Source organism: Lynx rufus, unplaced genomic scaffold (assembly GCF_022079265.1).
Source record: "Lynx rufus isolate CCGP_SWC_20201006 ecotype Redwood Valley unplaced genomic scaffold, mLynRuf1.p SCAF_54, whole genome shotgun sequence".
Classification (NCBI taxonomy): domain Eukaryota; kingdom Metazoa; phylum Chordata; class Mammalia; order Carnivora; family Felidae; genus Lynx; species Lynx rufus.
In genome coordinates, this window is record NW_025814872.1 from 882,806 (window position 1) to 910,401 (window position 27,596).

At 56.5% G+C, this 27,596-nt stretch overlaps 1 protein-coding gene and 1 pseudogene across 3 annotated transcripts; one reads left to right on the plus strand and one right to left on the minus strand.

The window, feature by feature from the left end:
* The first annotated feature begins 83 nt into the window (after positions 1-83).
* Positions 84-20,894, plus strand: LOC124527795 (60S ribosomal protein L17-like; annotated as a pseudogene).
* Positions 12,054-24,787, minus strand: HSPBP1 (HSPA (Hsp70) binding protein 1). 3 transcript variants are annotated; one of them, XM_047101011.1, is made up of 8 exons: positions 24,638-24,787; positions 23,989-24,283; positions 22,073-22,277; positions 19,517-19,741; positions 16,560-16,715; positions 16,353-16,449; positions 15,699-15,810; positions 12,054-12,361 (listed from the first exon to the last, which is right to left on the minus strand). In XM_047101011.1, exons 2-8 carry the CDS (start codon positions 24,190-24,192, stop codon positions 12,287-12,289), a joined length of 1,074 nt encoding a protein of 357 aa, XP_046956967.1. In that variant the 5' UTR covers positions 24,193-24,283; positions 24,638-24,787; the 3' UTR covers positions 12,054-12,286. The 3 variants fall into 3 exon arrangements, with proteins under 3 accessions (XP_046956967.1, XP_046956968.1, XP_046956966.1); XM_047101012.1 differs by having other exon boundaries at positions 23,989-24,286; XM_047101010.1 differs by lacking the exon at positions 24,638-24,787 and having other exon boundaries at positions 23,989-24,327.
* Positions 24,788-27,596: the final 2,809 nt, after the last annotated feature.

The window sequence follows — 27,596 nt, forward strand, 5'->3', positions numbered from 1 at the left end:
GGCTCTGCCCCGCCACGCCCCACTCCCTCCACCTCAGCCACCTATTGCTGGATGACCATGGCAGCCTGACAGGGCCACCCTCTAGTTCAGAGGGTAGTGCACACCTGAGGCCAATGGCCCTGACCAGCCCTCCGCCCCCAGTCGCGGGGGAAGTCCGGGGGCCGGGAGGGGGGGGGGGAGGTGGGGGGCTGGGGGTGCACACACGTGGCCTGTAAAGAAGAGCCCTGAGGCTGTGCAGAGCCCCTGCGATCCTGTCCCCGTCCAGGGCCTGTGTCCACGGTCCCAAATCTGGGCAGGGACCCTGAGAGTACGGGTGGGAGCAGTGCTCATCCTGGAACCTCTGGCATCAGACTCGCTTCAATCTGTATCTGAACAAATTCAAATGCCCCATGGTCGCCAGCATGGGGCTGCTGGCCAGCCCAGCAAATCACCATGCCACGTGCAGGGCGTGGGGCGGCGGCAGAGGGAAGTCTGAGATGTCTCCAGGCTGTGGCTGTTGCCTGGATTCTACATACACACACACAAACACACCCAACCCCCCCCCCCCCACCCAGGGCCCGGGACAAGGAAGAGGAAAAGCGGGGGAGGGGGCCCTCCCAGAAGAGCCGCTGACTGGGGCCCAAAGGAACCAGGACAGGGTAACTGACTCAGTGGGGAGGAGGACAAGGCTGCGTCCCACTCCCCGACCAGGAGCACTTCACCGGGAGCACTCCCTGGGTGCCTGGGGGTCTGAGCCCACTATGCACGTGGACTCAACCAGGCCTCTACAAAGGCCTACGGCTCCCAGTCCAGACCTCCTGCTAGGCCTGCCCTGCACTTGCCACCAAGCTCCCAGGCCACTAGTCCCCCACGCAGAGCACCCGTGGCCCCCTCTGAGGACACGTCGCCACCCCCGCTGCAAGACAGGCAACTCATGCCCAGGAAAGTTGGGGGCTCCCCAGCACCACACAGGTGCTGACCAGAGCTCACATTCGTCACCTGCCTGTGAAGACCACCTAAAGCAGAGGCCACCGAGGATGGACTGCGAGGCCCTCCCTCACCTTCTCTGCCCCACACCACCCACCATGGAATGGAGCCCAGGCCCAGAGCACAAAGTGGCTCTGACTCCCTCAGGAAGCAGCCAGGACTCAAAGCCAGGGCAGAGCGGCACACGCATGGCTTCGGTCCCTTCGAGACACCGCCCCCCCCGCACCCAGCCCTCCCTCCCAGCCTCTGCGGGAGACTACTCACCTCCAAGCGTCCTCCCCACCCGCCGTGCCCAGGAACAAGTGGCTCTAAATTTGCAATGATCCCAGATCTGGGGCCCTGGCGATTCCTCGGCCCTGGCTCAGGACGGCGGCAGGTGGAGTGGAGTAGACACCACCATACAAGACGGCAGCAGGCACCAGGTCCCTGCCAGGGTGGCGGGGGGCCCTCCCACAGGCCCAGAGGTCCCGTCCCACAGCACACAGGGACTCTCCCGTTAGCCCTCCACCCTCCACTCCACGCTGGCCACTTTTCTCAAACACAAACGTGAGTGCCTGGTGTTCGCTCGCGGCCAGAAGCCCAAAAGGGCTCCCTGGGTCTCGCCATTTGAGACCCCAGGGGCCCCTGCCAGCCTTCCAGCCGGCTCGGGCCAAGCCCAGCCTCCCCTTGGACCTCCACTCCCACAGCACTGGCACACACCGGCTCTCTCACACCTACACGGCGCCTCCCCAAGGAAGCTACAGCCTGGCTCCTCACAGGTCATCCTGCAGCTGCCATTTAGGGGTGTGCCTCCCCCAGCCTGCGGCCGGCCCTCCTTAAGAGGTCCCTGCAGGACATCACGGCCCCAGCACCATACTGGACATCTAGGCCTCCCGGCATCACAGGAATGGAGGGGGCCCCTTCCCTAACATGCCAGACTGATGTCCCACATCAGCTGTGTACTGACAGCTTTCAGGACCGTCTGGCCTTTATCTCTCCCTACTCTCATGACTGCCCCCCAAGAAGGTATGGATGGCCCCATTTTACAGGCGAGGATGCTGAGGTGCACAAAGGCGACTGTCCACCCAAGCTCCCGGAAGGTAAAGTCTCCGGGCGGGGGGCCTTGTCCTGTTCACTTACAGAGGAATGGGCAGGCTCAGGCCCAAGTTTGGGCAGGGCCAGCTCGGCCTGGCTCTGCCATCCTCACCCAGACTCTGACGGCCGGCCCCTTCCCGGTCCTCGGGGGCTTGGCGGGACACTCGGCTCCTAGTCTAGCGCTTACTCAGGAGACACCTCTGAATTCAGGAAGGCACAGCCTGCACACCTGCCCATCACTCAGCCACTGGGGGCGCTTCTCTAACCTGCAGAACCCTCACCCCGACCAGGCCCCGTCACCTCTCTCCATTCTGTTCCACAGGCATCCAGGACCGTCTTGCTAAGATGGAACCTGACCACGTCCTGTCTGCTCAGGAGCCTGAGAGCTTCCCTCCGCTCGCAGATACATCTAAATTTTGCCCCGGCTGCAGGCCTGTGTGAGCTGGCTCCTCCAGCCGCCCTCACACCGCGTTCCTCACCTGCACTGGACACACCGGCTTTTCTGTGTGCAGAGCACACTTGGCCTGGGATCTTCTTAGCAACTCTGCTCTTGCTGCCTCGCCGGCCTGGGATGTCCCAGTAACCGGCTCCTTCTCATCCTTGGGGTCTCCTGCCAAGCCTCTACCCCCCGAGAGGGTGGAAGCAGTGCTCTGGCACCCCCTCCATCCGCCAGCTCTGGAATGTGCACCCCGGTCCGCACGACAGTGTGCTGTGACACGGTGCACGTGCCCTGGTGCCCTGACCAGATGACGGGCAGCACAGGCAGAGCCTTCCTCGTTAGGCTGCTGTGAGCGCCCAGGGGCAGCACCCTGCACAGCACCTGGTACGCGATTCGATTATGTTCAAAATAGCAGCAGAAAGATACCCCCGTCTGCAACCCCCCACGTGTCATAAGGCCCCTGCCCTCTCTGAGGCAGCAGGTGACATATCTGCCAGGGCATCGCTCCTCCCATGTCCCCCCCCCCCCCCCCCCGTTAAACCACAGTCACAGGTGGGGGTGGGGAGGGGAGGAGGGCTGAGCCGGTGCTGAGTGTGCACCCCCGGGCCGTGTGACGGGGAAAACATTGAATATCACCCCCCACACTCTAAAGTACTCAGCGACTCTCCTTTGCATGCAGGCAATTCCCTCCATTTGCTGAGATCCTAGACCTTCTCAAGAAACCCTTCTACGCTTGATGGACGTCCTCTCTCTTTGGGTAACAAGTCTGTGACAGGCCTTGTGCTAAAGGCCAGAAAACTAAGGGCTGGCACAGGTGACTCACCAGCCCCAAGGCACTGAGCTGGGCAAACCTGGGGCCAGGACCCCCTTGAGGGGCAGCCACCACCCAGGCTGTGAGAGGCAAGGAGCTCAATGTGGCAAGCATACCACCTCCTTCTCCACTGGAGACTCACGTGAGGGGGAGACCAGAGAGTTCAAAAGACCCCCTAAGCCCAGGGAATGAAGCCAGTCACCAAGGACTGCGTGTTGTAGGACGCCACTTAACGCGAAACATCCACAAGAAGCAAACCCATAGACAGAAAGCAGATTAGTGGCTTTCAGGAGCTGGAGGAGACTGGGCGTGGGGGTGAGAGCACCTGCTAATGGATATGAGATTTCCTTTTGGGAAAAGCATATCTAAAAAAAAAACCCCAAAAGTTCTAAAATTGAATGTACACAATTTTGTCCGTTACACCTCAATGAAAAAAACCTACTACGGTGATGTCTGCGCAACTCTGAATATACTAGAAACCACTGACTTGTGCACTTTAAATAAATGAACCACATGACGTATAAATTGTATCTCAACGAAAACCACTACCAAAAACAAAACCAAAGTTGCTCAAGCCTGTGGTGACAGGGCCGGGGCCAGGCCTCACTCTGTGTCCAAGTCACCCAGAGCTAACCAGGCGCCAGGTGCCACAAAAGCTGAAGCACAGAAAGCATGCACAGGTTCCCCCTTCCACACCCCCAACACCCCTGAGCTAAGCAGGACCCCCCACAGCTGAGGGGCAGGGCGGGGATGGGGCCCAGACAACATCCCATGGAAACCTACACACCAGCCTGGGCACCTGGGCTCCACATCAAGACAAGAGAGTGGATATTCCCATTTGACAGACATGGGGACAGGGGCCCACAGGGACGGAGCCGTGGCCACCAAGAGGCAGAACCAGGACTCAGCCCCCCTATCCTGTCTACTGGCGGAAATTGTCAAAGCTGAGACCCGCCCACTTCCAAAGCAGCTAGTTAGAGGGCACGGGATCAGGGCATCATCCCCAACCTCTCCCACGGGTTGGTTGTGGACAGCAGCTAGGGCTTCCTTCCCCAAGCTGCTTTCCAGAGAGCCGGTGTAAGGTGGGGAGGGGCGGGCGGGGTAAGGGGGGAGAGGTGGGGAGGGATGGGCAGGGGAGGGCCCGCCCACCGTAAGACAGGAGGGTGCCGGGTGGCATGGGGAATGAACTCCAGGGGCCTCAGAACCCAGGTGGCCCCTTAAACTCTCAGAACCTAAGGTCGTTCCTCCAAAATCAGAGAGGCTGCAAGGATCACACGCAAGTGAGTGGCGGCTGGTGCCTACAAGCATCACGTCTCAAGCTCCACACAGAACAGAGATGGAGATACAGGAGAACAGGAACGAACACACACACACACACACACACACACACACACACACACACACACACGCTCTCTCAATTCACTCCAACCTCAAGTCCTGATGGCCAACCCCATCTTCCCACTTAACAGAACTTGCTGGAAGCCCTGGGAATTGGATGGGCCAGTGGGGGGGGGGGGGGTGTTCCATTCTCACTCTAATGGGGTGAGCCTGGGCCAGGCACCCGGTATCCTGGAGCCTCATCTCCTCATCTGTGAAATGCGTTCACAGCCCTCAGGAAGAGTCCTGTGAGAACGGCCAGCTCAGGCAGGTGGTCCTGACACGGCAGTGCTCGGCAGCTGGTGGCCCCTTCCTGTAGGTCCCTGACCCCGCCGAAGCCCAGACACTCCCAGCGGGACGGAAGGAGCTGGACAGTAACCCAGGGGTGATAGCTTCAAAACCAGAAAGCCCAGAGACAGACTCTCTGCACACCTGCCTGAGCGACCCAGGTCATTCAAATACTCTGGCAGGCGCCTCGCACCCCACCACCCCCACCCTATGCAACTCTTAGCAAACTTCAAGAAAACGGAAGTGACTACCACTGGTTTTTAGCAACCGTTTGAAAACCATGACTGGCTGCAAACGGAAGAAGGGGAAACTGTAAATGAGAAAGGAAGCCATTAAAAAAGAAAACCACCTCTCTCTCTGCCAGCTTGGCACCATCGCCGCGGGTCTCTTGCTCTGCTGTGTTGTTCTTAGGCCTGTGACAGCAGCTGCCCTCCCAGGAGCCTGCCCACCCCGCCCCTGCCCTGCCCAGGCTCAGACAGGGCCTGACTGCAGGGCCCAGAGCGCCGGCCCCACTGCACCGCCGATCTGCCTCCACCACCTCTGTCGGTGCCAGGGAGCCCGGGGCCCGATCCTCTACCTTCCACCCCTTCCTCGCCTGCCCTGGCCATGAAGCCCCTGCAAGCAAGCGCGTCTGGGGTGGCCACCTGAGTGGCCCAGGGGCTCAGGGGAGGGTCTAGCGCTGGCAGAGACCGTCTCCGGCCTGCAGGCGCCGCCACCCTCAGCCATCACAGGGCCACAGGCTGCTGAGATGAGACACGAGCCCTAGCAGGGGAGAGAACCCATGACTGAAAGGCCGGCCTCAGCCCCTTGAGCGCTCAGCAGGTCCAAGGGCTATGAGACCACCTCCCTCGAGTCTCCCCAACTGTCAGCTCTCTGCCAAGTCTGGAAAGGGGGTAGGGGGCTTCGATTCCGAGGATAGGACAACAGTAACGGCGACCCCACGACCTCTGAGTACGATGCAGAACCCAGCACAGACCTAGCAAGGTAGGCAGCAGGATGCCCATTTGGGACGAGGGGCCACTGAAGCCAGGGAAGGAGGGACCTGGCCACAGCCACAGAGGACAATAAGCTGGGACTTGTCCATGGCTTGGGAAAGCCTGGGAGGGGTCCCCAGTTAGGGGGACACCCCAGACCACATTCTCCCAGGGGAGGTGGCCACTTGGGTCCAACCCCGGGAGATGGAATAATTAGGAATTAGAAGATTGCAGACCCCTGGCCAACGACTAAGGAGGGACCTGAAAGCTCACATTTGGGACTGTCACTTGGATCAGTTATGGGTTCAAGGGAAAAAAGGAAAACGGCTATCAGATTTTGAAATAGCCCTTGGAACACGAAGAGGAGCAGGGTCAGTGTTCCAGGGAGATCCAAAGTCAGAACGGCCTGGGTTCCAATCCTGCCTCTCCAAATATAATCCCCGTGGCCTTGGACTCCATCTCCTCCCTCGGGAGACACCTCACGGTTACCATAAGATCACACCTCCCACGGGAAGATCTATAAAGCGGGTGTTCAAAGAGAAAACCATGCTTGGCCTGGAAAGGAGGGCGTGTCCCCACCCCCCACGTGCTGAGCCTGCCCTAGAGAGCTGGTGAGCCAGGGGCGCCCGGAAGGCCTCTCGTTTTCACCAAAGCCCCCTGGCCTCTCTCACCTCATCTCTTGCTGCAACCCGCATGGTGCTCACACTCCCGCCACACCTGACTGCTCGTGGGCACCCTTGCCTCTGCCCTGGCTGCCTGCTCCCTCCGCCTTCCCTCCAGCTCTTTGGGCCTGACTAGCTCCTCCTGGGTCCTTCAGGCTTCGGCACAGACACCACTTCCTCCAAGAAGCCTCCCCTGACTTCGTTAGGGGCCTGCTCCACACTTCCACAGCTTCCGTGGTCACCCTGTGACAGCATCCGAGCGCTCTGTGACAGGATCTGCCTGTTCAGTCACCTGCCTCCCTCTGCAAGATGCCAACTTACCGGGACTTAGCATAAGGCCAGGCCCACAGCTAGAAATACTTACTAAAAAAAACACCTCAAGTCCAGAGGGGGAGCGTGACCTGTTGAAGGCACTTCCCATAGACCCTGAAAAAGTGCTGGTGATCGGGGTAGGCAGGAACCAGAGGGCTCTCCTCTGATGCAGAGAAACTGTAGATGAACCAACAAAAATCCCTGAAAATACTAAAATAAATCAAAATGCACAACTCAGAACACACAGCCACTCACGAGTACCAACAGGGCAGATAAGGCAAAACTGTACACGACACCCAAGCCAGAGAGCAGGGTTTCTGCGCCGCAGCACTGCTGGTATCTGGGGCTGGACAATACTCTGTGGCGGGGGCCGTCCCGTGCACTGTACAACGTCCAGCCGCATCCCTGGCCTCCACCCACCAGTAGCACCTTCCTCCTAACAATCGGCACCTCCTGCCATTGCCAAATGTCCCCTGGAGGACACAACCGCCCCAAGTTGAGAGCCACTGCAACACGTAATCCCGAACCTAGTAATAACACTCCTAAAAGCTACTGATCCTGGAGCACTTCCTGTGCCTTGCGTGAGGGTCTAGGCTTCCCGAAACGGCCCACTGAATCCCCACTGAATCCCCAGAGCCGCCGAGTGAGAAGAACACTGACATCAGCACCATTTTACACACCACTGAAGTTTCTTTACCACTCCGAACCCGGTACCACACCTAACGCATCTTCCTTTCCAGAAACATCTTGCCTCTGGGGCCGGAGTGAACGGTAACGTCTGTGGCCCCAGCCCAGGCTCAGGTGTGTAAAAGAGCGAGCAAGAAAGACCCTAACCAGGAGATCACATTCGAGGGGCTGGACAGGCAGCGGCACCAAGGCCCTCCACCCGCCCCCTCCCGACACTTCTGCAGACCACTCCCCGGTTCCCACCTTCACAGGCTTGCACGTGCTGCTCCTTCCACCCGGAAGGCCCTTCTTCCCACTCTCCATCTGTCAACCCCCTACTCGTCCCTCCCAGACAGAGAACGCCACGGCCACCGAGCCAGGCTCCCGAGCCCCTCCTCTGCGGCCTGCAGGCCCTGAGCCACCTCCATCACAACACCCCTAATTGTGACTGTCCGGCAGGGCCTTTGTCTCCCCAGGGCAGGGCCTGGGGCTGGTCCCTGCCTCTGCCGCCTGCCTTCAGCAGGCCTGGCTGGCTCCGCAGGCTGCTTCCAGAGCCCTCCTCACACGCTAAGCCGGGCAGGGAGCAGGGAGCGCCTTGCTGCTCTAGTGGGCCTGAGCCCGGGGCAGGGGTACGGGCAGGGTCAGAGGCGGGGAGTCTAAGGACAGGAAGGGGGTGTTCCAGGGAAAGGGGCTGAGGAGGAAAAGATGGAGATGTCCCAGGAGAGTGGGGCTGAGTCCGAGGAGGGGAAGTTGGAAGCGAGTGGGGGAATCGGAGGGAGACCGAGGAGGTGAGCTGGCCGGCGGGAGGCCGAGAGGAGAGACTAGGGAACTTGGCCGGGGGAGGGGGGGGGGTCCGATACCTGGGGGGCTGAGAGACCCTCGGGGAACCCGGGGGCCCGCTCACCTGCGCGGGGGGGCGGCGGTTCCTCGCACTCGGGGCTCATCGGGGCGCCCCCCCCGCCCCGCCGCCGGCGGCTCCGGCCCCGCCTCAGGGGCCCGGTATGAGGGGGCGGGGGGCGGCGGCGGCGGGGGCTCGCGCTAGCGCCTTCGGGCCTAGGGGGCTCCCCGCGAGCCGAGCTCCAGAGTCCGGGGGTCAGCGCCGGCCGGGAGCGGACGGAGGCGGGCGTCCGGGGCTCGCCGGCGACCGGGGCCGCGGAGAGGTCGGTGCGGCCGCGAGGCCGGCGAAGGCCCTCAGCGGGGAAGTGGTCCCGGCTGGCCCGGCCCGGCGGCGCGCGGGAAAGCAAAGGCCGGTCAGAGAAGACGTTGTCCTCCGCAGTCCGAACAGGCCGCAGGGCTGAGCAGCGGCCGACGGAAGCCGAGGCCCACTTCCTTCGGCGTCCCCTTCCTCAAACGGACCGCGTCTTCGGACTCTGCAGTCGGCTCGGGGCCTCCGACGCCCGGCTCCGTCCGCCACTATCCCACAATCCCCTAGCGCAGGGGCACGCAGGAAGCCCCGCCCACCCGCCGCCGTCCGGGTGCGCGGGGCCGCGCGCCCGGGCCCGGGCAGTGCGTTTGCGCGCGGGGCACAACCACGCCCCTCCGGCCCGGCCAGAACATGGCCGCGGATGCGCTTGCGTTGGTTTGGGCCAACGGTCTCTCCCTGAATAAACCCAGACAACCCAACGCGCAGGCGCCACCGCACGCGGGTAGCGTTTGTCTACGACTCCGTTCCAAAGTCCAGAGCAAATCCTGCTCCAGGATTTCTCTTCCCACTCGCTCCTTTTGGAAACCCATTCCGTCTCCTCCAATTATTTCCTGCTTTCGCTCCAGGGTCCAGGTCCTGGGTAATCCGCACCCGGTTTTCTCTCCAACCAGGGCCCCGCGCGCGTCTGCCTCGCGCGGTTCTCGACGCCTTCTCTGTGCGTAAAGCTGACTTAGGTCTCGCCTTAGGTTTTTGCCCAGGCCTTGTCTTTACTGTTGCCTCCGTTTCCCCAATTTGTTACAGGCCCTTGCTCATGTTACAGGCCCACTGTAAGGATCAGACGAGTGCGTGCGTGTACGGACTCCTTTCATTTTTTTAATCTGCAGATTTACTTTTTTTTATTTCAGAGACATTTTATTGAATCATATGTTTAGTACATTTTCCTGTTCTTGTTGTTTGTTCCCCATTTCAAGGATGCCAGTTATGCATTTGCCTTTCACATTTGTTAGCTCCTCTGTACTTGGCTTTAATCTTTCTCATTTCCACCTGTATTTGCTTATCATCATATGTCTCTTCTTCTGGTCCTTGCTATTTCCAGTGGATTTGCTGCATGAGTTAATTTTTGGCTCTTTATCAGTTATCTGCTGCTGTGTAACAATCACAACCTCAGCAGCATGTATCTATCATTTTCACAGCTTGGAGCTGGCCAATGTGAAGTTTGGCAAAGTTGGTTCTGTTTCCCATGTCTCTCGTATTCTGGCACCATGGGCTACCCAGGGCACCATCTCACGAGGAAAGGGAGAAGCAGCCCAGGTCGAGCCCATCTGTTAGCGCATTTCAAGTCTCAGGTTGCCTCATATCTGCCATCATCCATTGGTCAAAGCAAGTCACACAATCAAGCCCAAAGTTATGGGGAGCAGGCACATAAATTCCACACACCAACAGAGTGGATAAGTGTACTTCTCTTATGGAGGTGGAATGGGAGGGAGTAAATATTTCCTGAACAATCCACCATAGTCCTCTGTTTGTTTCCTTAGTTTTGCCAATCTTAACCTTTTCATCATTGGGGATTTGTTTTTTGTTATTTGTTTCTTCAATTTTTTGAAACATTTATTTTTGAGAGAGCGAAAGAATGGAGGATGGGCAGAGAGGTGGGGGAGACAGAATCTGAAGCAGGCTCCAGGTTCTGAGCTGTCAGCACAGAGCCTGACATGGGGCTTGAACCAACCAGCTGTGAGATCATGATCTGAGCCAAAGTCTGAGCCACCCAGGTGCCTGGGGATTTGTTTTTGTTTTTTGGGGGGGGGGGTTGTTTTAAAATGGACCCAGGTTCCTATTGTAACTCAGCTTGAAGCAGTTGTGATGCATTTCCTTCTGTTCCTCAGTCATCTTTTCTTCGGTCACATTCTTTTGACTTTTACTCAGCATTTTGCTTGCTTTGTTACATGTTGGCACAGTTGCCATATTATTTTAACACATAAGCTCAGGAACTGAGAGACGAGGGGTAGCCCTTTTCAACCAGCAAAAGAAACCTGAGAAGTTGACATGGTCAGTCTGGAAGAACCCGGGAAGCTGCAGCAGCTTTAAAGACCAAAATCTGCGTCGTCTCCCCCTATCAGGACTCACAGGTTGGCGATGCTGTTATGCGTAAAAAATTGGAAGGCGCTTAAAGTGTCTGGTGACAACGCTCATTCCCCATTGTTCACATTTCCACACGGAGGTACTTCTATTGCTTAGTGTGTCTCCCCTGGCCTCTCCAACCCCTTTAGGGGCTGAGGAACAATTTGCCAGATTGGACGGGCATCGTGGCTCACGCCAGCCCTCCTTGTCTTAGAGCCAGCTTGCCCAGTGCGGCCTGCGGCACCCAAGGGGAGGCCTCTGCTTGTCCAGTGCTGCCTGTGACCAGACAGGCAAGCATGTCTCACGCTGGGTGGGGTAGCAGCAAGACTAAAGCTACTTTCTCTGATTGGCCATAATGGTAATAAACGTGATACTTGAGCTCCAATTCTTGGATTCTGTAGCTACCTTTCAATTTATCCTGAACTTGGGAAGAAGGGTGAAATAATTGGGCCATCCCAAATCCCAAGAGTACGAGTAAATGCCACACGAGAGGAATTAGCGTGTACGAAATGGAGCTAGGAGACCAGGGTACAGGAGGAGCACAGCTTTGAAGCCAGCCCGGGTCTGAAACCTAGCTGTGTGAATTTGCCCACGCATCAACACCCTGGGCTCACATTCCTCGTCTGAAAAATGGCACTGGTCACGAGCCTTGGTTGCACACGACCAGACGTGGTTGAGCTGACAAGGAATTTATGAAAGGGGGTGAGACCTGTCTCCGGCCCCAATATCTGATAAGGCTGGGGATCTCTCAGTGCTTTGCAGCCGGGAGCAAGGCCCATGCCCAAGCCCTGGGCAAGTAGAGCGCTTCGGGCTGGCCGCGGTGCACCTGCTCCCGCCTTCCCCCCATCTCCCGCGCCCAGAAGCCGCGCGGTGGGCTCTAATTGGTGGGGCTGATGTCACGTGACATGCCTCTGCACGGGATGCTGGGAAGTAACATGGCTCCCGCCTCCGGGCAGGCCCTTTGGATATCAAACGTGGGGGGCTCTTCTGATGGAGAAACCCGCGACGCTGGATGGTCAAAAGGGAGGGCGGGTGTCCACCACACTCCCTCTCAAGAGGGCCTGAGAAGATGAGACACGATGGCTCTGGATTTTAGGGAGCAGCACTTTTCTTTCCAGGTTCCTCCCGCTGCCCTCTCCTCCTCCGTGGCTCCCTCGGTCCCGTAAGATCGTGCCCCACCCCCCAACTATCCTCTAGGGGAGGTGACAAAGGCTGCAGTGAATGAGCTGGAGGAAGAGAAACACCTTTATTAGAACAGTGTGGACACAAGAAGGAGGAAGGGCGTGAGAGCACAAGAGGTGAGATCCAGGGAGCCAGAGCCTTCCCCGGTGCCCCTGCAGGGGGCTGAGCAGAGACCGGCTGGCACGCCCTGGCCATGCACCAGTAAGGCCCTGCTCTCGCTTGGGAGGCAGGAGGCCTGGGGCTCCACGGAGACAGGCGATAAGCCACCAGGTTTCACCGATCCATGCTGTCATCCGTCGGGCTGGAGAAACAGGTCTGTAGCAGCTTTTCACAGAACTCCAGCTCCTCCTGGATGGGGGTGGGGGTGGGGGGACAAGAGGCAGAGTCCTGAGTGCAGAGGACCACCCCTGCTTCGGGGTCTCTGCCCTCCGCACTGCCTGCCCCAGAAGTCTCCCAGGGTCCTCAGATCTCAGCGGAGATCCATGCCAGCGGGATCCATCATTCTCCCCTGTGCCCGGACTACTGACCTAGAACCAGGGGCCGCGCAGCCTCCATCAAACCCCACTGGTGAGTCCTCCCCTCAGCTCCTTGCGCCCTAACTCCCAGGTACCACCGACCCCTACTAATCACCACTTAAAACTAAAACCCCTTCCACAGGTACAAACACCACTGAAAGACTGGACTGTATGAACCTGAAAGGGTTCTGCTTGGCAAAAAGATGCCAGAAACAAAAAGGAAAGAAAAACAACAATTTGGGGTGAAAAATATTTGCAACTCGTCTGAAAAGGCTAACATATTTAATGCTTCAAGAGCTTTAAAATAAATCGATTATAAAAACCACCACCCCTTAGGGGCGCCTGGGTGGCTCAGTCGGTTAAGCGTCCGACTTCGGCTCAGGTCACGATCTCACAGTATGTGGGTTCGAGCCCCGCGTCGGGCTCTGTGCTGAATGCTCAGAGCCCAGAGCCTGTTTCAGATTCTGTGTCTCCCTCTCTCTCTGACCCTCCTCCGTTCATGCTCTGTCTCTCTCTGTCTCAAAAATAAATAAACGTTAAAAAAATAAAAAAAAATAAAAAAAAAAAACAACCACCCTGTAGATGAATGGGCACAGGATACGAATGAGCAGTTCACGAGAAAGGAAAGCTGTCCGACGTTACTCACTGCAGAAACGCAAATGTAAACCGGTCTGGAATACTACTTTTCGCCAATCGGCTTGGAAAAAGACCAAATGGCTTAAGGGACCCTTGGGCGCCCTCATCAACTGGTTCCCCCCTTATAGAGAGCAACTTGGCAATAGCTAACAAAACGGCCCCTAACTCTGTACCTTCACTTTAACCTACCTTAACCTGGCTGCTTTTCCCTCTCTGGAAATTGTCCTATAGCCATATTCATGCATATTAAGTAACAGGTAAAAAGGTTATTCCTTTAGCAGAGTGGTAGCAACAGCCAGCAAGTCCATTAACAGAGGTCATGATGCGGAAGAAGCGACCTACCTTGCAGCTCTCAAAGGAAACAGGAAAAAGCCAGGGCCGCCAACACACAACACACTCCTCCTGCACCCCTCCCTGAGACGTCATGAAAGGGAATGAGGCAGGGAACAGAAGAGTGGTCAGGACAGGTCGGTTGTGCACCAAAGGGGCACAGGAAGAGAAGAATTTACACGCACATTTGCTTGTGTGCATAGACCATCTGAGGAAGGGCACACACAGAACTGGGGGAGGCACTGGGTGGTTAAAGACAAGGGCAGCGGGGAGACTTTTCACTGCTTACCCTCCTATGCAGCTTCACTTTTGAACCACATGACTACAGGACCTTTTTGCAAGAAAGCATTCATGAAATTTAACTCTTAAATTTACCTACAAAAGAGGACTAAGTCATGACAGAATCACCTTACGGGATATCATGCCAACTGCGTCATTCAATTATGCTGAAATTAAAGCAGACCTCTAAGTATCTGGAAAGATTTCCAAGACAGACACACAGACACAGAAGAAGGCCCATGTGAAAATGGAGGCAGAAACCGGACCGGCACATCCACCAGCCAAATATTGCCAGCAACTACTAGCAGCTGGAAGCGGAAGGATTATTCCCCTAGAACCTTCAGAGGGAGCACGGCCCTGCCGACTCTAGTCTTGCCTTCAGACGTCTAGTCCCCAGAACTGCGAGAGCGTACCTCCCTGCGTTAAGCCACCCAGTCTGTGGTACTGTTAGAGCAGCCGTAGGAAACTGATATGGCACCAGATCTAACGCATCACTGCCCCGTCTTCTCTGCCCCCTCACGTTTTTTCCGTCAATGTACTTGTAACCTCCTGATGTCATACTATCCGTGTTAAATTACACATATACAAACACTGAATGTATTATGCATGCACATATACACGCACACACAAGGTATACATGTACTTGTAAATATGTATTTCTGCGTGTCTGCATGTTTATCACCCCTGAGCCCCCGTGAGAGCGAAGGCTGTACCCTTTTGCTCCTCCCCAAACCCCCAGCGCCCAGATCAGGGCCTGGCACATGGCTGAGCTGCCCCCGACAAAGAGAGGCAAGGAAGAATGAAGGTTTCCACAGGTGTATCCATATGTCTAAGCTTCTCACGTAGCACACTTCAAGTAAGTGGTTTATTACATGACACTTATACCTCAATAGAACTGTTAAGCGGGGCGCCTGGGTGGCTCAGTCGGTTGAGCGTCCGACTTCAGCTCAGCTCATGACCTCACGGCTCGTGAGTTCGAGACCCTCATCGGACTCAGTGCTGACAGGTCAGAGCCTGGAGCCTGCTTCTGAGTCTGTGTCTCCCTCTCTCCCTCTGCCCCTCCCCTGCTTGTGCTCTGTCTCCTCTCAAAAATAAATAAATGTTAAAAGAAAAATTAGAACCAAATAGAGCTAACAGACTTTTTTTTTTGGAACAAAAAAAAAAAAAAAAAAGGCAAAAGGAGTGCTGGTCAGTTCACAGGAGACCTGTCTCACCAGGAGGGTCCTCACCAGTGGGCCGTGGTATCACCTGCCACGCAGGCGGCTCAGGGATCGAATGCAACAACTAAAGCACTCCCCAGCTGGAAGTGAGCCCAGGCCGGGTTGGGGCTCCGTGGCCCCCACGATCCGTGGGCACATGTTTCCACGTGTCCCTGTGATGAGGTCGGGGCAAGCCCCTCGGAGTGGACACTGTGCCTCTCCTGGTCATCCCTGCTCCTCACTCCCAGCACCTCTGTGAACTCTCGACAGTGTCACAGAGGAACGGACTCAGTCGAACAGTTGTCCCTGGAGTGTGACACATTTAATTATCAGCTAAATCACTTAAATAATTAAACAACTGTACGAATATTTAATTAGTTGCTCTTATCACTTATTTGTTCCTGATTAATTATCTGAGTTATCACTTGTTACTTATTACCTAATTAAATACACGAGTTACTTATCTCGTTTCTTATTCAATTATCTCATTGGTTGCTACTTATCAGACTTGTTATTTAGCAATCTAATAAAGATTAATTGTTAAAACTCTGACAGGATGTAAATAACTATACGATTTGGCTATAAATAAATGACTGCTAACTAACCCCTTACGGCACCCCGGGCTCCCATTCGCCCGTGCAGCAGCGCTAGCTCAGAGCACGAGGCACGCGGCAAGAGACACAGGAAGGACGCAGCAGGTGCCGCAGCCACGCCCACAGGCCGTACCTGGTACTCCTCGTGCTGCTGTAGCAGCTGGACGCGGTGACGGAGCAGCTCTTCCAGGCCCAGCTCGGGCTCCCGGCACTCCCGCACGCCCTGGGGGAAGTCTGTCACCAGGCTGCGGGGACAGGAGAGCGATCCTTGGGACCCCGCTCTACACAGGCCCGCCCCCGCGCTGCTCCCACAGGAGCCCTGGCAAGACAGTTCCCCACGCTGGGCCTCAGTTTCCCCATCCGGATGCAGACCTCACGCCGTCCCCACGCCACCCCAGGGACTACGATGAGACTGGTACAAAACAAGGCACCTGGCACAGAGCCTGGCCTGGAGCCCGCTCGGCACGCGGGAGCCGCCGCCTGCGTGACGGGCTGCTCCCCGTGTCCTCTCGTGCAGACACTAATCTGCCGGTACCGTGTGTGGGGGGGGAGCGGGGTAAGCCTCTGCCCCTCCTCCCAGGCTGCCGTGTCAGCCCCTGCAAGTGAGGAAACTACTGCTCAGGGAGGGCCAGCACAATGATGCCTGCCCCCTCTGTGGGAAAGGCCCAAGCTCCCGAATCCCATCAGGGAGGAGGCCGGTGGGCGGGAGCCCAGCGGTGCCAGCCCGGGAGGTGGGGGGTGGGGGGCGCCTGGCGCAGGCCTCGCCCTCTCGGAGGCCCCAGCATACCTGCACAGGGCTCCAAGCACATGCTCATGGAAGGGGCTGTGTTCTGTCCGGATCAGGGCCACCAGCTGCTGGACCATCCCCATGGAGCACAGGGTCCCTGGGGGAAGGGTCTTAGGGGTCAGAGGGGCAGTCCACACCCCTCCCCCGCACACACCGCCCACCCTCCCTTTGGGACCGTCCCTGGGCCCCCTGCCCTGGCTGCCCCACCTTTGTGTTCGGGGTGGCCCACCAGCAGGTTCTGCAGCAGGAACGCCGACTTGACCTTGAGCTTCTGCACTTGCTGCTGCATGGCCCGCATCAACACGGAGAAGCCGTCCAGGCGCAGGAACTGCAGCAGCCCGGCCTCCTGCTCCCGGACCAGGCCTGGGGGGAGACAAGCGGGGGGAGGAACCTCGAGGTCACGGTCACCACCATCACCAGAATCCTCACCACCGTCACCACCATCAACATCAACTTCTAGGGTCCCGCGCTTCATAAGCATTATTTTTTTTTTTAGGTATTTCTTTTTACTGAGAGATGGTTAACGCAAGCTACTAGAAGACAACACTGACCCACCTCTTCCCCATCCTGCTCTGGCTCTCGGGACCTCTGGGGAACTGAGTCTCTCTGTCCACCCTTTGTGGCCAAGCCACCCAAGGTCTGCCTGTCCCTCTGTCTCCCCAGTTTTGCAGGTGACTCTCCAGATGCCACCTCCTCCAGGACTCTTTCCCGCACCCTTGCCACAATCCCTTTCTCCGTAGCCTCCCTGTTCTTCTCCCGGGGCCACTGTGACATACTAAATACATACTTGGTCTCTGCCCCCTTTCCTGACACCAACGTCTCAAAACCCTTGGAAGTTTTTGGGTGATAGGAGCATCTTTTGTTCTAATGAGGTGACTCTGGGTGGACTACTGGATGGGGTTTACTTATCAGAAAGACCAACCCATGATTAGAAACTTGGAACCTCCAGCCCCACCTCCCATCCTCCAGAAAGGAGAGAGGGACTGGAAGTGAAATCAATGATCCATCACGCCTACGTGAGAAAGCCTCCATAAAAATCCCTCGGGGCGCCTGGGTGGCTCAGTCGGTTAAGTGTCTGACTCCTGATTACGGCTCAGGTCATGATCTCACAATTCATGAGTTTTAGCCCCAAGTCGGGCTCTGTGCTGACAGTGTGGAGGCTGCTTGGGATTCTCTCTCTCTCTCTCTCTCTCTCTCTCTCTCTCTCTCTCTGCCCCTCCCCCTGCTTGTGCTTTTTAAGTCTGTGCGGGGGTTTCTACAACTTAAAAAAATCCCTGAACTGTGGGGTTCGGAGAGCCCCTGGGTTAGTGAATCCAGGAGGAAGGCACACCCCAACTCCTTAGGGGCAGAAGCTCCTGTCCTCAGGACCCTTCTAGACCTCGTCCCATGTCCCTCTTCATCCGGATGTTCATCTGTATCCTTTATCACATCCTTTATAATAAGTCATTAAACATAGGTATTTCCTTGAGCTCTGTGAGCTATTCTGGCAAGTTATCGAGGCCGAGGAGGGGCGTCATGGGAGCCGCCAATACGCAGCCAGTAACGAAGAAGTAAGGGACGCCCAAACTCTCCACTGGTGTCCGAAGCAGGGCAGTCTCATAGAGCTGAGCCCTTACCCTGTGGGAGGTGTGCCGTCTGTGGGTAGCTAGTGTCCGAATGGAACTGTCCAACACCCCGCTGGTGTCCAGCAAGTTGGAAACCTGGTTGTTGTAGAAACCCCCGCACACACGTTTGGTATCACGAGTGTTGTGAGGGGAGGGAACAGGTTCTCCTCCAACTTCCAAGAGTTAAATGCAGAACGGCCACGGGACCCCGCGCGCCCGCGCCCAGGCGTGCGCACCCGAGAGCGATGAAGACACGCGTCCGCTCAAAACCTTGCCCACATGGTCCACGGTGGGACCGTTCACACAGCCAAAGGTAGAAACCACCTGCCACGCGAGTGATGAAGGAATAAACAGAACGCAGTCCATTCACGAATGACGTACTATTCAGCCACACAAGCGAACGAGGCGGTGGTACGTGCTATAAACGCAGACGCGCCTGGAGAAGGACGCTCAGTGAAAGAAGCCAGACGCAAAAGGCCACGCGGTGTATGACTTCTGCCACATGTCCGGGGCAGGCAAGCAGTAAGCAGGCTGCTGGGTGGCTGCCAGGGGCTGGAGGAAAGGGGGCGCGGAGGGGCCGCTAACAGGCGTGGGGCTTCTCTTGGGAGCGACGGAAATGTTCTGAATTTCGACAGCGGTGACGGTTGCACAGCCTTGAGAATACACTAAACTGTGCACTTCAAAGGGATGATGGGGTGTCTGGGTGGCTCAGTCGGTTAAGCATCTGACTTCGGCTCAGGTCATGATCTCACAGTTCACAGGTTCGAGCCCCAAGTCAGGCTCTGCACTTGACAGCTCAGAGCCTGCTTCTCATCCTCTGCCTCCCTCTCTCTTTCTGTCTCTCAAAAATAAATAAACATTAAAGCTGTTTTAAAAATAAACAAAAGGATGAATTCTATAGCCTGTGAATTTCATCCCAACAAAGCTTATTCAAAAAAAAAGACAGAAAGAAACCGTCAAATGGGGGCCCCCAGCATGGCGCACACATAGACGGGGGCCCAGTGCATGGTGGAGAGCACTGCCTGGGCTCCCACCGCGCACCTGCACGTCCTTGCAGGGCGCCCGGGTTGTCACTTAGGCTACCTGACCTGGTCTGTCCTTGACGCAGATTCAGTCTCCCTACCTCCGACGGTGTGTGTGCGGGCTAAGCAAGCTAATGCTCGCCCAGGCTTGGCGTGGGGCCTGGCACACAGAGAGTGCCCCACAGGTGTCGGCATCAGCCCCATCCAGGCACCTGTTCCCCAGGAGGCAGCGTGAGTGAGAGCCACTGGTATCTCTAATGGGTGGAGGCCACCCTCTCAGGCAAGGACGGCCCCCTCCTCACGACAAGGAAGGGCAACAGAGACTGACGACTCTGACGTGTTGAGCGGCATTCCCGTGGCACTAGGGTGTGGCTCTCTGAGTGACAGGGGGTTGGCAAGCTCACCACCCGGTCCTGGCACCCAGCACAGAGTCTCAACGGGTAATGGGCATAACTGAACGTTCAGGTCCCCCTCCACCTGCCCCCAGGCAGATCCCAGCAGGATCTGTGCGCCTCCCCGCAGCCCCCCCGACACTCACAGGAGATGGCGAACAGGGCCTTCACGCGCACCAAGTCGGAGGAGTCCCGGTCGAGAAGCCGCAGCAACTTGCGCAGGGCGCCCAGGCCCAGCACCTGCTCCTGGATGGCCGCCACGTTCTGGCTGCAGGTGCCGATGAGCTGTGCCGCCCGCCACCGCAGCCCCGCGGGCCCTGCCTCCAGGTACCGGCCCACCAGCAGGTGCATGCCTGACAGCTGGCAGAAGTCTGTGCCAGAGAGAGGGGAGACGAGAGTTCAGGTGCTAGGGGCTGAGCTGTGCCCTCCCCCCCAACATTCGTATGCTGAAGCCCCGAGTGTCCAAGGATGTAACGTACGGGGAAACAGGGCCTTTTAAGAAATCACCCAGGTAGAGTGAGGTCATCAGGGTGGGTGCTCATCTGGTACGACCAGTGTCCTTATAAGAGGTCAGGACACAGACATGCACGCAGGGAAGACCACGTGTGGACACGGGGAGAAGGCGGCCACCTGCAAACCAAGGAGACCCGAGCCCAGGAGAAACTGACCCTGCCCACACCTGGATCTCAGACTTCCAGTCTCCAGAGGTGTGAGGCGACACAAGTCTATTCAAGCCTCCCATTCTGTGGTGCTTTGTTACTGCCACCCTCACAAGTTAATACTCCAGGTGAGGCTGGAGGGTGAGGCTGCCTCCCAGGGGAGCCTGCCTCAAGCGCGGGCTTCCTCCCGGCACCCAACCAGGCATCCCTCCGAGGTCTCAAAAATGTCAGCGTTTCTCTTCCCGTAAGCGGCCTGAGGTGATCTCTGAAAATGGTTCGCTATTCACTTGACCCGGAAAACCCGACAAAATCATGCAAATCAAGAGGTTCAAATCTTCGTGTTCACTCTAAGAACACACGGGAAACTGCCCAGGCCATCAAGAATGCATATCCGAAAGGCCACCGAGTATCTGAAAGATGTCACTTTGCAGAAGCAATGTGTGCCATTCCGACGCTACAATGGTGGAGTTGGTAGGTGTGCCCAGGCCAAACACAGGGTCGGTGGCCCAAAAAGAGTGCCAAATTTTTATTGCACGTGCTTAAAAATGCAGACAGCAATGCTGAACGTAAGGGTTTAGATGTAGATTCTCTGGTCACTGAGCACATCCAGGTGAACAAAGCCCCCAAAATGTGGCGTAGAACTTACAGGGCTCATGGTCAGATTAGCCCATGCATGAGCTCTCCCTGCCACATTGAGATGATCCTTACTGAAAAAGAGCAGATTGTTCCTAAACCAGAAGAGGAGGTTGCACAGAAGAAAAAGATATCCCAGAAGAAAGTGAAGAAACAAAAACTTATGGCCCGGGAGTAAATTCTGCATGAAATACATGCAAATAAAAGTAAAAACAGAAAAAAAAAAAAAAAATGTCAGCGTTTGGGGGCTTAGGGTCCCAGGCTGCAGCCCACTGAATTCCGGTACTGACCCCCAATCTCCCTGTGGGAGTACCTCATACTAGACCAGGGCTCGGCAAACTACGGCCCAGCACCCGTTCTTATAAATAAAGTGGTGGTTCCTCGAGAAGTCAAACGCAGCGTTGTCATATGACCACTGCTACATAAAGACCCAAAACCACGGAAAGCGCAGACTTAAACAGACACTTGCACCAATGTTCACGAGGGCAGTATTCTCAATAAGCAATGGGGGAAATGACCCCAATGTCCATTAACTGATGAATGGATAAGCAAACCCGTGACCTATCCACACAATAGGTTGCTCCAGAGAGGAATAAAGTTCCAGTTACAGGTTCCCACGTGGAAAACCCTTGAAAACGTCCACTCGGAGGCCACATATTCTATGATTCCATTGACACGAAACGGCCAGAAAAGACAAATCCACACCCTCAATGACTATATTATGCCCCTGAGACTGAAAGTAGAATGTCCTCCTCCTACCAGCTCCTTGGCATTTAGAACAAAACCCCAGCACCGACTCTGGCCTACAAGGCCCTCCACACCCAGCGTCCCCTCCCACCTCCCACCCTTCGCTCACTCCATTCTGGCCTGTTGGCCCTACTGCTGTTCCTGCACGTCCCGGGTATGTTCCCACTTCAGGGCCTTTGCACTGGCCATACCCCATTAGCTTTTTCCAGAGCTAATCTCATAACTCACTCCACCGCTTCAGGTCTCTGACCAAATGGCACCCCTCGGGGAGACCCTCTCTGACCGTCCTGCCCCGAACCACCTCCTCACTCACGTTCCGGGGAGTGACGGTGCACACGCAAGAGACTAGGGAGAAATGACCAGTTTGGGAGGATATCGGGGAGGCAGACGTGCTGCCGGGCTGGTGGGGTGAGAGAAGGTCCCCTCCTGATGACAAGGGGACCGGGCAGGAAGAGACAGGGCAGTCACATCTGGGACCAGACTAGAGAGGGAGAGGCTGGAGGCCGGGAGGGTAGGGGAGGGGCCGACAGTGCGATCCCCGAAAGGAAGGACAGGGGCGAGGACACAGAGGGACCCGGGGCTGCAGAGGAGGGAAGAGACAGGGCGGGGACCAGGGAGAAGGGGCGGGACCCTGGAGGCGGGGGTGGGCAGCCCGGGGCGTACCTCCAGCGTTGTCCATGTTCTCACACAGGTCGGCCAGCAGCTCCAGGGCCCCCTCACGCTCCTGCTGGTCAGCGGCCAGTTCGGCCTCCCCAGCCAAGGAGGGTGTAGGCTGGGATAGCACTCGGAGGCAGTTCTTCATCTGCTCCACCTCCTCCCGCTGGCCCCGGAAGGCGGCGGACATGGCCTCCTGCAGCCACTGACGCCTCTGGGGCGCGAGACCGGGCAGGAGGGTGGGGAAAGAAGCAACCCTCCGTCAGTAATTCGTTCACGCCTAACAGTTGTTGCTAATAACGGCCAACATTCGGGAGCTGACTGCTCCTTCAATCAACAGGTTTCCGTTGAGCGTCTTTTCTATTCACAACTTTCTAGCCACGAGATTTACGGAGAGAGTGGCAACGGGGTGGGAAAGAAGGGACTCCTAGGTCTCTGTCCTGAGCAACTAGGAGGAGATGGGGAAAACGGGAGGGGAAGCGGGTATGGAACATGAGGAGTGGAGATTAGAGCTCATTTTTCAACACGTTCAGCTTGAGAGATCTATTACACACCCAAGGCGAAATGCTGGAGCTCAGAGAGGAGGTCCAGCCTAGACCTGGCTTTCCCAACCTGGCTCTACCGACGCTCTGAGCCGGATGGTTCTGTTGGGGGTGGGTACACTGGACGATGTTGAGCGGCAAGCAGCTGCCCTGGTCTCTACCTACTAGATGCCAGCAGCCCACCCCCTGCCCCGAGGTGAACAACTAAACGTGTCTCCGCTGGTTGTCAGATGTCCGCAGAGAGATAATATCAGAACCACCGGTCTAGAGATATAAATCTGAGAGTGGTCAGGGGGAAGTCTCAACACAACATGAGTTCACAAAGGAAGTGAGCACAGGTAGGTAAGACGAGAGCCCTGGGGTACGCATTCATTCAGAGGCTGGAGAATGAGGAAGAACCAGAAGAGGAGAGGGAAGGAGAGCCAGTGAGTTAGGATAAAACCAGGACACTGTTGTTCTAGAAAACAAATGAAGAAAGAGATTAAGGAGATGGGTAGGAATCAAATGCTGCCTATCAGGTCAAGTGAGATGACAGCTGAGAGCTGGCCACTGATTTCTTGTTTTTTTTTTTTCCCACCAGGTCTGTTAGTGCTCATATGCGGGCTCTGTGGTCACAAGTCCTGGATGAATTTGGGCAAGATGTTAATCCTTCTGTGCCTATTCCTACCTCATTGTCCTAAACGTTCAATGACATCACTGGATTAGCACAATATTTTGTATACTATAATCACCATCGGCCGCTAAACATCACATATAACCAGTATCGCTAACTCATCTCCAAGACAACCCTCCCAGGTGAGTATCGCTATCCTCACTTCACAGATGAGAAAACCGAGGCCCAGAAAGGCTGTGACTTGCCCAAGGTCACAGTGTGGGCCACCCACAAAGCCTAACGTCAAACCTAAGTGCCTGTCCCCAGAGCCTGCACTCTTGATGAGAACAGCCTGCTGTCTTCAGGAACACTGCCCGGCGCCGTGTGGACCCCTACTTAAACGGGAACCTCAGAAATACCCTATGAAGTGCTGTTATTCTTAGCGTCATCATCAACTTGCAAATAAAGAACCTGCTGCTCAGAGAGGTGAAGCGCCATACCCAAGGTCACACAGCTGGATACTGCCGAAACCAGGTCTGCCCGGCTCCCTTTCCCTTCTCACCACAAAGCTACTGTGCAACTCTGCACCTCGACGGGATGCTGGGTTCCAGGGATCTGCCCTCGCAGGCACTTCTGAGATCTGACCTCCAGTCTACCATAACCCCACCTGGCACAAACACAGCCCGCCATGCCCTCACACCTGGACTCCCGCCCCTGCCCAGGACGCACTTCCCGAGAGATTTCTGTCCCACCTACCCCCTCTCCCCACCTCCGGGATCCCCACCCTTTACCTCTTCACTCATGGGCTCCGGAGGGGGCTCTGGTTCCTGAGAGCCCGCCGTGATAGCCATCTGCAGCAGGCCTTGGAGGTTTCGCGGGGGCGGAGGATGGCTCGAGTTCCCGGCCGAGGAGCCGCCGCCCCCTGAGGAGCAACCCTGGGAGGCCGGGGGCAGCGCCAGGGGGAGGCGGCTGCCCCCAGAGCCTTGGTCCGCCATGGGCTGTTTGTGAAGGGAAGAATGTGTCTGGGAGAGCGGGTGGCCACCGCTGAGGTAGCTCTGGCGTCCCGTCGGGTCGACTCCTGGGGGTCTGCTGAGAAGGCGGCGTTTTAGGGGAGCTGGGCGCCCGCCCATGACCCCAAACCACTCTGCCCGCACCCACCATAGCCACAGCCCTCTCTCCTTCCTGCAGACCCACAGGACCCTTCCCCAAAGTCACACGCCCCTCCTTCCTCCCTCGCAACAGGCCCCACCCACTCCAACTAGCAACCTAGCAACCCCCTCCCCCATCGCCCCTAAGTGCGTTCCCGTCTCTTAGCAACCCCACTGCCCTGCCTCCTTGGCAACAAGCCCCCCCTTTGGACGCCTTAGCAACAAATCCCCTCTCCTTCCTCTCCAAAGAGAGGAGCCAGAGCGAGACGGACCTCCCTAACCCAAGACTCACCTCCCCGGGCTGTGAGTCGCCGCCGCTACTAAAGACAGAGTCGCCCGCACCTGACTCTGCTGGGCGCCGCCATCTTGACCGGAAATGCGCCAAACTCGCCCGGAAGTTCCCGGCGCACCCTCCCAACCTTGATCCAGGAGGCTTTCCCGGCTCTTAAGCCCTTCCCACCTGGCCGGATAAGGCGGCCGGCCCCGCCCCCCGCTTCATTCTCAGCCTAAGCTCCGCCCCGACCCAGATCTCGCCCCTTAGGAGCCGCGTCCCCTAGTCCTCCTTGCAAGCTCCACCCCTGCCGTGGCTTCGCCCCGCCCACAGTGTAGCTCCGCCCACACCAATGTTCTCGCCCCGCCCTGCCACCTCACGCTCCGCCCCTGTTCTGGGCCTTTCGGCCTCTCCCAGCTTGACTCCACCCCTCCCCTGAGCCCAGCCGCGTGCCGGTGAGCGGGCCGCTCCCCGTTAGGCCCCACCCCCTACTTGCAGGTTGTGCAGGTCCCTCACCCTAGGGCCTTTTCCCCTGCACCTGGACACCTGCTGCGTCTTTTACTGGAGCCCTAGGTTCTCACCCCTAATATTTGATGTAAGCAGCCTTTGGCCCATTCCACCCCGCTCCTGGCCTCAGTTTCCCCAGTCGTCAAAGGGGGCTCCCTCGTTCCCGCTGCAGCGCCTGGGGACACCTATTATCACCCAGCCTCTCCCTCTTGGAATCTTCCCTGGGTCCTGCCAGGTGCACAGGACGAGGGGATTCCTGAAGGCCGCAGCCAAAGCAAAATGCTCGGACTAGGTGGTTCGGGAGGCTTGCCGGTTCTGTGCGCCATGCGTGGGGCCCGGGTCTGGGAATAGCCTGGTCTGTAGAGCTATTTGCCTCGAGCTGGGCTTAACCCCTGGTTCTAGTCTTCCATTAGGGGCCCCGCCCTGCCCCGCTAGGAGAAGGTTGTACTCAGCTCAGGTGGCGGCCACAGTCGCACACGGATTGCACATCCTGCTGCGCCAGGAGTGTGCGAGGTTGTATTGGGGACAGAATTGGAGAGACAACGTAAAAGCCCTGGGCACCCGCGGGCGGTGTTTGTAGCACTGAGCAAAATAGCTATCAGGGGTCTGGGCTCCTACCGCTACCCTCACGCCCTGTACCCTATTGCATGTCTTTCTATTGCTGCTTTAACAAATTATGAAAGAAGCGCCTGGGTGCCTCAGTCGGTTAAGCGTGGGCTCTTCAATTCGTGTGATGGAGCCCTTCGGGGATCCCTGCGTCAAGCCCTGCATAGGGCTCTGCGCTGACAGTGATGGAATCTGCTTGGGATTCTCTCTCTCCCTTTCTTTCTGCCCCTCCCCCACTCACGCTCTTTCTCTCTCTCAAAAAAATAAACATTTAAAAAATAAATTACGAAAAATTTGGTGGCTTAAAACAACACAGATTTATTATCTTACAGTTCTGGTGGTCTGAAGTCCAAAATGGTTCTTACTCAGTTAGAATCAAGGTAGCAGCAGGACTGTGTTCCTTCTCGAGGGTCTAGGAGAAAATCTGCTGCCTGCCTTTTCTGTCTTCCAGAGCCCACCCGCATTCCTTGGATTGTGGCTACATCACATTGGCTTCTGCTGTCTTGGTCCCATCTCCTCTGACTCTGACCGTCCCCTGCCACCCTTTCACAAGGATCCTTGCGATCACCTACAGGGCCCACCCAGATAACCAGGACCATCTGCCCATCTCCAGATCTTCAACTCAGTCACATCTGCAAAGTCTCTTTTGCTACATAAGGTGACATAGGCCCAGGTTCTGGGAAATTAGGATGTGGGCATCTCTGGGGGCTGTTATTCAGCCTACCATCCTTACATACGCCCATGTACAAGTCGATTTATATTATTTACAATACGTTATTATGCATGGTACCATACAACCTATGTAACTACAACGTGTAATTATACATAACACTGTGTATGTTAATATACGTATAATATAATGCTGGCCTACAGGAAAACTCCCCAGGTACCCTACAAAAGCCATAGTCCTTATGATGACCTTATGAGTAGGGTGATCATACAATTTTCAATGCATAGCGAGACTTCAGAGTGCAAACAGACCTCATTAATAATTACAGAATACCAAATAATGATGGTGATGACGATAATTACAGAATACCAGGCATATGGTCACCCTGCTTCTAATGGGGTCCTATATGATCTGCCTCCTCACCTCATTTTCTGTCTCTCCCCCTCTCTTGCTCCTCCAGCCACACTGACCCTTCGAGGTTCCCACCATGCACCGTAGGGCCTTTGCACTCGCTGTCCCCTGCGTGGAAGGTACTTTGTCCACACAGCTCTGACCTTCATTTTCCTTCAGTGTTCCCTCACTGGAGAAGTCTTTCTTGGCACCGCTTAAAAAATCCTACTCCACCCAACAAACACTTCCTGCACCCCTCATCTGCTCCTCGGCACTCGTCTCCAGAGACTTGACTGTCAAAACATACACTTCGCTTATCTTGTTTATCACCTGCTGTGTCCACTGCCGTGGAAGCTCCACGGGGCAAAGATCTTTGTTGGTGTGGTTCCCTGGTGTCCCCTCACCATGTGGACAGGGCCAGCGTTCAGATTTGGTGTTAAATAAAGGTTTACAGAATGAAGGCAGTTGTCTAGGAGACTAGAAGCTCTTGGGTCCACTTTATAGGGGACTTGGGGACTAAACGGGCGTCTAACACCTTTGGGCACCTGATACAGGAGTCCTGGATTATGTGGACATCTACCTGAGCACAGATCCGTGGATGTGCTATAGTGGGCATGTAGAATTGTATGGAGGCCCACATGAAGATTGAGGGGACCCTACGGTGGGCACAAAGAATATTCAGGGGTCTCAAAACATACACAGGGACCTGAGGGGGTTCTGGAAGTTTCTTTGTGGAGTACTGAGGATCCTAAAAGGGGGAATGGAACCAAGAAAATCTGAGAAGGTGCACCTGGGCTGTGGGTGGAT

What these genes read in the sequence shown, in the direction of transcription:
- HSPBP1 (XM_047101010.1), bottom strand. Translation starts at nt 24,327, where the DNA reads ATGGGCGGGCGCCCAGCTCCCCTAAAACGCCGCCTTCTCAGCAGACCC. An exon ending in CGGAGCCCATGAGTGAAGAG is followed by an intron (nt 22,278 to 23,988) that starts GTAAAGGGTGGG and finishes CTCGCGCCCCAG; the next exon opens with AGGCGTCAGTGGCTGCAGGA. An exon ending in GTGCTTGGAGCCCTGTGCAG is followed by an intron (nt 15,811 to 16,352) that starts GTATGCTGGGGC and finishes CTGTCCCCGCAG; the next exon opens with CCTGGTGACAGACTTCCCCC.